This window comes from Hypanus sabinus, chromosome 14, assembly GCF_030144855.1.
Source record: "Hypanus sabinus isolate sHypSab1 chromosome 14, sHypSab1.hap1, whole genome shotgun sequence".
NCBI lineage: Eukaryota > Metazoa > Chordata > Chondrichthyes > Myliobatiformes > Dasyatidae > Hypanus > Hypanus sabinus.
The window spans coordinates 16,288,215-16,300,769 of NC_082719.1; the positions used below are offsets into that span (position 1 = coordinate 16,288,215).

General features: G+C 38.4%; 1 protein-coding gene across 6 annotated transcripts in view; it reads left to right on the plus strand.

Annotated features, from left to right (window-relative positions):
* Positions 1 to 12,555, plus strand: part of LOC132404568 (microtubule-associated protein 9-like) — a 226,389-nt gene that overhangs the window by 51,278 nt on the left and 162,556 nt on the right. For all 6 annotated transcript variants that reach the window (XM_059988795.1, XM_059988794.1, XM_059988793.1 and 3 more), the window contains one exon: positions 9,250 to 9,331. In XM_059988795.1, the coding sequence (XP_059844778.1) occupies positions 9,250 to 9,331 (82 nt within the window). The remainder of the gene's footprint in view (positions 1 to 9,249; positions 9,332 to 12,555) is intronic.

Genomic DNA, 12,555 nt, shown 5'->3' on the forward strand with positions numbered 1-12,555 from the left:
TTTTTAGCTTTGATGATTTATTACTTCTACTGAAGGATTTATTACTTTTACTGAAAGATTTACGATCTAATTACAATGGCTGACAAAAGTCGTTTTGGTATTGAACTGAGAAGTGGCAAGAGTTTTCCTGAAACGGAACAAACAGAACAAACTAAGGAATCTGCTAAGCTTTGGTGGGTCAGTTAAAGACTGGGATGGTCAGAAGACAGATTTTAAAAATTCGTAGCCCAGATAGAATTGAACCTTTAGATCCTTATGAAATTAATAAGATATTTATGGACTTCTAATCTTTATAAATCTGAATTCTCTGATAATACTGTTACTATGAATAGATTTTTGCAAAAGTTAAATATACCTCAAATTTTGACTCAAGATGTTGATATATTAGATGCACCTATTAAACAAGAGGAAATAGCCAAGGCTATATCCTCTATGCAACTAGGGAAAGCTCCGGGATCTGATGGTTATACGGTAGAATTTTACAAGACTTTTCATTCTATATCCTCTGGGAACCTCCCAAAAACTTTTTATGAGGCATTAATTTCATTGATTCTTAATAAAGGAAAAGACCCACTGGAATGTGTATCCTATAGACCTATTTCTTTATTGAATGTAGATTTTAAAATTTTCTCCAAGATTCTAGCTAATAGACTTGAGAATCTTTTGCCTAATGTTATCTCAAATGATCAAACAGGTTTTATTAAAAATAGGTACTCACATTTTGATAGTCGAAGATTGTTAAATATCATTTATTCCCCTTCAGTCAAAGAATCTGAATATATTGTATCTCTGGATGCAGAGAAAGCCTTTGATAGGGTGGAGTGGCCTTATTTATTTCAGGTTTTGAAGAGGTTTAATTTTGGCCAGGGATTTATTTCCTGGATTAAATTGATTTACCATACCCCGGTGGCTGCGGTTATAACTAATAATCAAAAGTCTCCTTATTTTAGATTATATAGAGGAACCCGCCAGGGATGTCCTCTTAGTCCTTTATTATTTAATTTGGTTTTAGAACCACTTGCTATCGCTCTTAGGGATTCTAATTCTGTGCAGGGTATTAGGAGAAGAGATAAACTACATAAGGTTTCATTATATGCGGATGATTTACTAGTTTACGTTTCAAACCCTAGGAAATCTATTCCTTTTATGCTACCTATATTTACGGAATTTAGTATTTTCTCTGGATATAAACTTAATTTACATAAAAGTGAATTATTTCCTATTAATAATTATTCTGATTATTAAGATCAAATACCTTTTAATATTGCTAAAAACCATTTCACTTACCTCGGTATCAAAATTACTAAACATTTTAAGGACCTATATAAGTATAATTTCTCCCCTCTAATTGAATATGCTCAACAAGCGCTTTCTAAATGGTTGCCTATGTCAATGTCATTAATAGGTTGAATTAATGCTATAATAATGGTTATTTTACCGAAATTTTTATATATATTTCAAGCAGTTCCCCCTTTTGTTCCAAAAACATTTTTTGATAAAATAGATTTTGTCTTATGTTTGGAATAACAAAAGCTCTAGAGTGAATAAACTTTTATTGCAAAAATCTAAAAAAGATGGAGGACTGTTCCTACCAACCTTTAGATTTTATTATTAGGCAATTAATATTCATTATATTACTTCTTGGATTTATGATATAGATAACCAGGATCATGGTAACATCATGGTAAAATGTAACCATGGTTACGTCTGGAGGAAAATTCGGTAACGGGGTATTCTCTAGCTTCTTTATTAGGAGCTCCCCTTCCTTTTTCGTTCTCCAGAATAGGTAGACAAGCTCTCAACCCTATTGTTAAAAATACTTTAAAATCTGGTTTCAGTTTCATAGATTTTTTGAATTAAATAATTTTTTACTCTCTGGTGACCATCAACTCTGGATAAAGCTTTTTTAATATGGAAAACTAAGGGAGTAAAAACTTTTTTAGATTTGTTCTTACAGGATTGTTTAATGTCTTTTTCGCTGTTAATGGATAAATATGATATCTCTAACACATTGTTTTAGACACTTACAGGTTAGGAATTTTTTCCGTGATCTTTTACCGAATTATCCCTTAGCCTATTCTTCAAATTTGGCTTATGCTATTTTTCAGCTTAAACCCTTTCAAAAATGATTAATAGCTATCATTTATAAACAGTTAATGAATGCTCGCATGCCGCCTAATGATAAGGTTCAACGCACTTGGGAAATAGAACTTCAACATTCACTTTCAGATGATCAATGGAGTAAAATTTATTATCTAGTTAATAATTCATCTATCTGTGCATGCCATTCCTTAATTCAGTTTAAGATAGTACATAGGGCCCATATGTCTAAAGATAAATTGACACATATATTTCCTAATATAAGCCCTACTTGTGACAGATGTAACGTAGAGGTGGCTACTCTAACTCATATGTTTTGGTCCTGTGTAAGCCTAAATAATTTTTGGAGAGATTTGTTTCGAATACTATCTAAAGTTATAGATGTGGATGTTTAACCCAATTCAATTATGGCAATGTTTGGGATTATTCCAGAGGAAGTAGGTAGAGTATCTGCTTCCGCTCAACATGTGATAGCCTTTTCAACTTTACTGGCTAGGAGAGCTATCTTGTTATACTGGAAAGAATCTAATCCGCCTACTGTTTTCTATTGGCTCTCCTCCATTATGTCATGTTTGATCTTAGAGAAAATTAGAAGCCAGATGTTTGATACATCTTTTACTAGAATGTTACCTGGGTTTCAGCACCTAAGTTACAGAGAAAGGTTGAACAAGTTAGGTCTTTATTCTTTGGAGCGTAGAAGGTTGAGGGGGAACTTGATAGAGATATTTAAAATTATGAGGGGGATAGATAGAGTTGACGTTGATAGGCTTTTTCCATTGAGAGTAGGGGAGAGATTCAAACAAGAGGACATGAGTTGAGAGTTAGGGGGCAAAAGTTTAGGGGTAACACGAGGGGGAATTTCTTTACTCAGAGAGTGGTAGCTGTGTGGAATGAGCTTCCAGTAGAAGTGGTAGAGGCAGGTTCGGTATTGTCATTTAAAGTTAAATTGGATAGGTATATGGAGAGGAGCGTTATGGACTGAGTGCAGGTCGGTGGGACTAGGTGAGAATAAGCATTCGGCATGAACTAGAAGGGCTGAGAGAGCCTGTTTCCGTGCTGTAATTGTTATATGGTTATAAGGTAGAGGACCCTCAGGACTCTCACCTCCAGATTTAGAAACAGTTATTACTCCTCAACTGTTAGGTTCTTGAACTAAATGGGATAACTTCACTGAACTTCACTTGCCCCATTATTGAAATGTTTCCACAACCTATGGATGGGTTACACCTGAACCCAAAGGGGCAATATCCTTGCAGGCAGGTTTGCTAGACCTGTTTGGGAGGGCTTAAACTAATTTGGCAGGGGGATAGGAGTCAGAGGGATCAGGCTGAAGATGGGGTAGTTGGTTTATGAACAGGCATAGTGTGTAGTGAGACTGTGAGCAAGGAGAAGCTGATGATAAGGCAAAATTGCAATCAATGGGATGTGTTGCAATGTGAAAGAATTCCAAATTCAAATAGGGTGATGAATACAGGACTAAAGGTGTTATATTTGAATGTCCACAATATATGGAATAAGGTAGATGAACTAGTAACAGTTACAGACTGGCTTGTATGACATATTGAATCATGGTTAAAAGAACATTACAGCTGGGATCTTTACACATTGTATTGAATGGGCAGGCAGGTAGGCCAATGGGGTGGGTGGCTTAGTTGGTAAAAAATGAAATCAAAACAGTAAAAAGAGATGACATAGGTTGAGAGGTGCAGAATTGTTGTGGGAAGAAACTGAAAGGGTAAATAGATAGTGTTCGGAGTTATATGCAAACCTCGAAACAGCAGCAAAGGTGTGGTCAATAAATGACCGGAGATGGAAAATGCAAGTGAAAAGGACAATGCACGATAGTTATGGCGGATTTCAACATGCAGGAAGATTGGGAAAATCAGGTTTCTACTGGATCGTAAGAGGGGGAATTCACAGAATGCCAGCGTAATGGTATTTTAGAGCAGCTCATGGTAGGTCCCAGAAGGGGATCTGCTATTCTGAATTGGGTGTTGTACAATGAACCGGAATTGACAAGAAAACTTAAGATAGAACGCTTAGGGGACAGTGATTGTAATATGATAGAATTCACTCTGCAATTTGAAAAGGAGAAGCTGAAGTCAGATGGTATGCTATTACAATGGAGTAAAAGGCATGAGAGAGGAGCCAGCCAAAATTGACTGGAAGGAAACACCAGCAGGGATGATGGCAGGGCAGCAATAGCTGGAGTTTCTGGGAGTAATTCGGAAGGCACAGGATAGAAATATTCCAATGAAGAATCACAATTCATTTCAAGAAGTCTAGAATACAAGAGCAGGGATGTGATGCTGAGGTTTTATAAGGCACTGGTGAGGCCTCACCTCAAGCATTGTGAACAGTTTGGGGTTCACATCTAAGAAAAGATGTGTTGGCATTGGAAAGGGTTCAGAGGAGGTTCACAAGGATGATTCTGGGAATGAAAGGGTCAAGGAACATTTGATAGCTCTGAGTCTTTATTCGCTGTAATTTAGAAGGATAAGGAAGGGAGTTCATTGAAACCTTTCGAATGTTGAAAGGACAAGACAGAGTAGATGTGGAAAGGATGTTTTCCATGGTGGGGGAGTCTAGGACAAGAGAGCACAGTCTCAGGATAGAATGGCGTCCATTGAAAACAGAGATGTGGTGAAATTTCTTAAGCTAGAGGGTGGTGAATTGTGGAACATGAAGCTGTGGAGGCCAGATGGTTGGGTGTATTTAAGGCAGAGCTTGATAGGTTCTTGATAGGACACAGTATTCAAGGTTACAGGGAAAAGGCCAGAGACTAGGGCTGAGGAGGGGATAAAAAGGACCAGCCATGATTGAATAGTGGAGCAGACTCGATGGGCCAAATGGCCTAATTCTGCTCCTTTGCTTTATGGTTTTGTGGAAGAAGAAGACAGGATGATGCAACCATAGCTGACAAGAAAATTCAAAGCCAACATAAAAGTGTAAGGGATAGAACAAAAATTAAAAGAAAGGTAGAGGATCTTCAGATATATAATGTGTAAAAGGGAAAGAGGGTAGATATCGCACCACTGGAAAATGATGTTGGAGCGGTAGGGATAGTATACAAGGAAATCTTGGATGAACTGAATTAAGTATTTTGTATCAGTTTTCACTGTGGAAGACACCAGCAGTACTCCAGAAGTTTGAGAGTATCCGGGGGACAGAAATGAGTGAGTTGTCATTACTAGTCAGAAAGTGATTTGGAAGCTGAACAATCTGAAGGCAGATAAGTCAACTGAACCAGATAGTCGACACACCAGGCTTCTGAAGGAGGTGGCTGAAGAGATTGTGGAAGTATTAATAAAGATCTTTCAAGAAACAATCGATATTGACCTGGTTCTGGATGACTGGAGAATAGCGAATGTCACTCCACTCTTCAAAAGTGAGAGAGGCAGAAGAAAGGAAACCATAGACCAAGTAATCTGATCTTAGTGGTTGAAAAGATGTTGGAGTCAATTGTTAATAATGTTTTGGGGTACTTGGAGGCACATGATAAAATAGGCAAAGTCAACTTAAGGGAAAATCTTGTCTGACAAATCTGCTGGAAGTTTTTGAAGACAAAACAAAACAAGATAGACAAAGGAGAATCGGTGGATGTTGTTTACTTGGATTTTCAGAAGGCCTTTAACAAAGTCCCACACACGAGGCTACTTCACAAGTGAAGAGCCCACGATATTACAGGAATAGAGATTGGCAGGAGGCAAAGAGTGGGAATAAAGGGTGCTTTTTCTGGTTGGCTGATGATGACTAGTTGTGTTCCACAGGGATCTGTGTTGGGACTGCCACTTTCTGTTATATGTGAATGATCTGGATGATGAAATTGATGACTTTGTTGCCAGGTTTGCAGAACGGTACAAAGATAGGTGGAGGGATGAAATGGTGCAGCAGACTCAATAGAGCAGGAGCAAATACTTCTTTCTGCTCCTATATCTTATGGCCTTATGGACTCACTTTCAAGGACTCTTCGTCTCATGTTCTCAATATTTTTTGCATATTTATTATTATTATTTCTTCCTGTTTGTATTTGTGTTTGTTATCTTTTGCCAACTGGTTGAATGCCCAAGTGGGCGTGGCCTTCCATCGATTCTATTATGGATTTATTGAGTATGCCCACAAGGAAATGTATCTCATGGTTGTGTTTTGAGACATATATGTAGTGTTCTGGTTCACATCTTTACTGTTATGCTGTCGGTATTTCATTTAGCAGCACTGTAAGAGCTGTTTGTTCTGCTTTCAGCCTGTTTAGGTTATTGTTGAAGGTAAGGGATGATGCAGAATGTGTGTCATCCAATTAGTGGGAGGTTTTCTTGGTGAGGGATAATACGGTTGGTCTTAGCTTTTCTTCGAGAGGAGATAAAGAGAGAACCACTGGGGAGAACCAGTCTTAGCGTTAAATCTGGTGAGAGACCCATTTGTTCGAGATGGATTACGAGCAAAGTTCAGAAGGTGGTGTGTGCTTTCACATTGATGGAGGGCCCAGCATGTAAGTGACAGAGAAGTTCAAGATGAGCTCCGATTTGTGCACATTTGACTGTTTAATCAGAATGGACCTTTTTTTGTTATTCTTTAATAACCCTTAAGTTAAGATTCATAAATATAATTCCTTTAATCCTTTATTTTGTGGCATTAAGTTGTAACAGTGTAGTGAATTACACAGCATCCACAAACAGGGTGTTTGTGGAGGAGGGGCTTGCACCTCAATCTCACATGTTTGGTGGGGCTGGAGATTGTCTTCCCTAGACTTACACAGCTGAGGAAATCAGAGTGTTTCATATTCAATTGCAAGAAAAAGTTTGTGAACCCTTTGCAATTACCTGGCTTTCTGCATTAATTACTCATAAAATGTGGTTTGATCTTAATCGAAGTTATAATAATAGACAAACACAATTTACCTAAACTAATAACACAGAAACAATTGTACTTTTCATGTCTTTATTGAACACATTGTTTAATCATATAGTGGTGTGCATTTCTGCCAAAAGGTTCACCTTTTGTCTCATCTGTCCACAGAATATTGTCCCAGAAGTGTTGTGGATCATCTAGGTGGTCTTTTGCAAACTTGAGATGTGCAGCATTTTCTTTGGAGAGCAGTGCTTTCCTCCATGTTGTCCTTCCATGAACACCATTCATGTTTAGTGTTTTTCTTATAGTGGACACATGAACAGAGACTTCAGCAAGTTCTAGAGATTTCTACAGGTCTTTTGCTGTTTCAAGTCAAGTCAAGTCACTTTTATTGTCATTTTGACCATAACTGCTGGTACAGTACGTAGTAAAAATGAGAACTTTTTCAGGACCATGATGTTACATGACACAGTACAAAAACTAGACTGAACTACGTAAAAAAAAACAACACAGAGAAAGACTGCAGACCTACACAGGAGGAGAGAGTGAGCAGTTTCAAGTTCCTGGATGTCGAGGTCTCTGACGACCTAACCTGCTGTTATGAAGAAGGCAAGACAGCGACTAGACTTCATTAGGAGTTTGAAGAGATTTGGTACTACAACAAATACACTCAGAAACTTCTATAGATGTACCATGGAAAGCATTCTGACAGGCTGCTTGAAACTGAAACTGCTTGAAACTGCTCACTCTCTCCTCTTATGATCCCTCTATGAGTGTGTGTTCTTCGTCTTACCTTCCTGAAATCCACAATCAGCTCTTTCGTCTTACTAATGTTGAGTGCAAGGTTGTCTGGTTTGGGGGGTGGGGGGCTGGCTACTGTACAGGACCGAAAGAAGCTGCAGAGGGCTTCAGGGAGCGGTGTCTCAGAAAGGCAGCGTCCATTATTAAGGACCTCCAGCACTCAGCGCATGCCCTTTGTTCAATGTTACCATCAGATAAGAGGTACAGAAGCCTGAAGACACACACTCAGCAATTCAAGAACAGCTTCTTCCCCTCTGCCATCCGATTCTTAAATGGACATTGAACCCATGAAGACTACTTCACTTTTTAAATATAAATTATTTATGTGTTTTGCACGATTTTTAATCAGTATATATGTATACTGTAATTATTTATTTATTATTTCATTTAATTTTTTTCTTCTTCTATAATGTGTATTGCATTGAACCGCTGCTGCTGTAATTTAACAAATTTCACAACACATGCTGGTGATAATAAACCTGATTGTGATTCTGATTCTTTACAAATGCTTTTGTAGCCTTTTCCAATTTAATGCGTCTCCACAATTCTTGTAAAGTCCTCTGAAAGTCGAAACGCATGGGACACGTAAACAGATCTTTCTTGTGAAGAGCAGGCTCTGTCAGTCACCTGAATGTGTGTCTTTTTTATAGGGCAGGACACCTCTACAACTCTCACCTCCAATCTCATCTCATTGATTGAAACACCTGACTCCAATTAGCTTTTGTAGAAAGCATTACTCCAGAGGTTCACATGCTTTTTTAATCTGAGGCTGCGATTATTTAAATGGTTTACTCAATATTGACAAGAAGTAGTTTAGTTGTTTGTGTGATATAAGCTTATGCAGACTATTATTGTGTCTTAGATGAAGATCAGACCATATTTTATGAGTAATGAATGCAGAAAAGCAGATAATTGCAAAGGGTTCACAAACTTCTTTTTGCAACTGTTTGCACTTTGATAATAAATTAACTTTGAACGTGTGCCATCTCACCAAAACCTCTCCTCTCCACCAGCACTGACACACCACAATCACTACTTCTAAATGGGGCACTTCAGTTGATTCTATGTTTTTATTGGTAAAGTGTGTGGCAACTCTGCCAATTAAAAACAACTTAGTCAAAGGTGCTGGCTCCTCCCCTCAGCTGTTTTGACTGCTGCAGCTAGACTCCTTCTGCCTTCAGCAGTCTGCATGTTTTCCCCCAACATAGGAATCACTTTTACAGGAATTCACCAAATCATCTTCTAAATCATTTCAGATTGCAACTATTCTATTACTTGCTCTGTGGCTTGGAAGAATGAGAACACTATAACAAATAAACAGCATAGCAATGTACTAGATTAAGAATTGTAATTTCAGATCCCACATTTGTACATTGATTTCCATTGAGGATAGTGAACTATACCACAAATGCACACCCAGTATTTTTCTGCGATAAATTAATTACTCTACATAATCCTGTGCAGAGACAATGAAACTTTTATTTATTCTTTTCAATTCAGGATGAATTACATAAGACAGTTGTTGCTGGAGTGATGAAGCTGTCCTCAGTTGAAGAAAATGCCTGCAGTGATTTTGATTTTGGTGAGAACTTGCTACTATGTAGTATTAACTTATAATAATTTAAAGCCAAAGCTATTTATTGTCCTATGCATAAGTACATATAAGAACTTGCAGCAGCATCATAATCTTGTCAAGTAGCCAGATGGAAATTAATTAGTACTCAAAATCTCTATTAACTCAACCCTTTTGCTTCAATAAACTTTGGAGTAGCCATTGCCAAGTTTTGGAAGGAGTAGCTATTTATGAAAATAGAAATCCAGTACGTAGTAGAACATAAGCCAGATTCTAGAACAGTACAGCATTAGACAGGACATTCAGCCTATGGGGTGCTGTGCTGATCTTCATGCCAATTTATACTAAATGACCTCTTGCACATCATCCATACCTTTCCATTCCCTTCATATTCATATGCCTGTACAGAAGCCCCTGAAATGCCACCAAACTGCCCCGGTAACATATTCCAGGCAACTACTACTCTCTGTGTTTCAAAACAACTTGCCACTCGCATCACCTTTAATTTAACCTTAAAAGCTTGTGCTTGACATTTCTACCCTGGGAGAGAGATTCTGACTGTCAGCCAATCCTTGTCTCGCATAACTTTTAAAACTTCTATCAGGTCTCCGCTCAGCCTCCAGCTGAAGGCCTCGAGGTTGAAGGGCCCAAGTTTGTCCAAGTTTCCCTTATAGCTCGTACCCTATAATCTAGGCAACATCCTCTGTACCCTCTTCACAGTATCCACATTCTTTGTATAATGGGCCAACCAGAACTGCATGCAATATTCCAAGTGCAGTCAAATTTAAGTTTTATATAGCTGCAGCATGACTTTATTGCTCTTAGTACTCCCATCAATTAAGGCAAGTATTCCACATGCCTCCTTTACCACTTGTGCAGCCACTTTCGGTGAACTTTGGACCTGGTCCTCAAGATCCCTTTGTACATTAATACCATTACGGGATAATCCTAATTCCCTTTCTCGAACAAAGGCACAACATTTGCTATTTTCCACTGGGATCTCACCTACTACTACTACTGAGGACACAAAGATCTTTTTCAAATCCTTAACAATTATTCTCATTTACATTTATTAATATTCTGGGATGTTCAGAATGCCATCAAGCCATGAGAATTTATCCACATTGATGTTTTTCGGAAGACATAGCACTACCTCCTTCAGAATCTCAAAATGCTCCAGCACACTAGCATATATCACTGTACCTTCACTATGTACCAAATCTGGTTAGTGTGACACTCTGACAGCTCGGGGGCGATCTGGAGTTTGGAGTTCTGCAAGAAATCTCTGTATGTCCTCCCTGTGGAATGCATGGATTTTCTCTGAGTCCATCAGAGTCCAAAGACTTATCAGTTAGGTTAATTGGTTATTGTAAATTAGCCCATGATTAGGTTAGAGTTATCAGGTTTGTCAGAGTTGCTGGGGTGGCATGGCTCAAAGGGGTCTACTCAATGCTATGTTATTAAATAAGTAAGCAAAGCTTCCATATCCTTCCTAGAATGAGGTGACAAGAATTTTATTTCTTCATTTACGGGATGTGGGCTTCACCAGCTAAGCCAGCATTTATTGCCCATCCCTTGTTCCCCTTGAGAAGGTGGTGATGAGCTGCCTTCTTGAACCACTGCTGTCTTTGAGGTGTAGGTATACCCACAGTGCTCTTGGGGAAGGAATTCTGTGATTTTGACCTGGCGACAATGAAAAGGCGATATGTTTCCAAGTCAGGATGATTTGGAGGGGGATTTCCAAGTGGTGGTGTTCCCAAGTATTTGCTATTCTTGTCCTTCTAGATTAGTGGTCGCCATCCTTTTTAAGCCCAAGATCCCCTGCCTTGGCCTTAGTGAAAGGCAAGATTGACCTACTAAATCTGTTAGACGAAAAACAGCTCAGATTGTACTTCCAACTTGAGGCCTTTTATTTGGGCTGGTTGTATTTGAATTACATAAAATGCTTTTGTCAAACTTTCAAATTAATTCAACCAAGAAAACACTGTAACTAGCATATCAAACAGGCCATAGCTGTATTTCTTTAAGAATATTACAATACTTCATACCTTTTGTAGTAACTTCTACTTTGAAAAAGGACCACTTGACAACTTCATGTCCAAAGGAACAACTTTATCTGGGACGGCAAAACCAATATTTAACATACAGAGGTTTTCACTGAACCACGTTGCATGGTGGAGGGGCTATACGCACATGTGCACTGGGCAGAAAGAACGGAAGTAAAACCCTGGAAACAACCTCTCTTTACAAACAGCTTTCCATAGTGGGAGTATTGTTATATTGCCATTATCCTAATTAGTATTACTTATTTTTATAATGCTTACATTACAACACCTTTAATTCTAAGTTTCATTATTTAATTTTATTTCAACAGGAAAAATAAATGAATAAAAATGACCGAGGCTGAATACTTTCTGCTAGTTCTCTGAAATTTAGCTCATAACTACAGACAGCCAGTCTGAAACAGTCTGTGAGGTGTCTATCAGTAAGACAGCTCCTGTACTTAAATTTAATAATTTTCATCTGTGAATATGTAATTTCACACAGATAAGTTGACCCAAAGTAGGCACTGACTTTTAGTGCACATGTGGTGAGATGAAACTTCTCCCTGCTGACAAGCCCCCAAAAGTCACCGTCCCGTGATCTTGCTTTAAGCTCGATGTCATTTTGCAAATCAATTATTTCCATTTCAATATCACTTGGCACACCAAATACTTGCTGGAATTTGGCTTCTATCTGTTCTGTATCGATTGGCAGAAATGGGTTTGAAATAAATGCAGCAATATCTTTCATGACGTTTAACTCCCCAAAATGCCGATCGAACTGTATTGCCAGTTTGTCTAAGTAAGCACAGTACTGCTCAGGGTGAAAAGCATTATTTTTCCTTGATGGCCTGTAACATTTTCTCCAAGTTGGTAAAGTGTGTCAGCCTTCCGTTCTTTAAATTTGAAATCCAAATTGGCCTTACATGCATTTACTGCAATTATCATGTTGGGCAGATGTTGGTCTTTTCCCATGAGCTCATTGTTAAGTGTGTTTAATTTAGCCATTAGGTCAATCAGAAACCCTAAATCCAGTAGCCACGCACCATCTGACAGTTCCTCGTTTCTTTATCTCAGGCAGCAAGTCAAAAAATTGATGCAGCACAGCACCCTCACAAACCTCCTGATAGATTGAATATTTGAACAGTTTCCTTTGTCAGACTGAATGTTGAACCTGACGCGTTTTTCAGG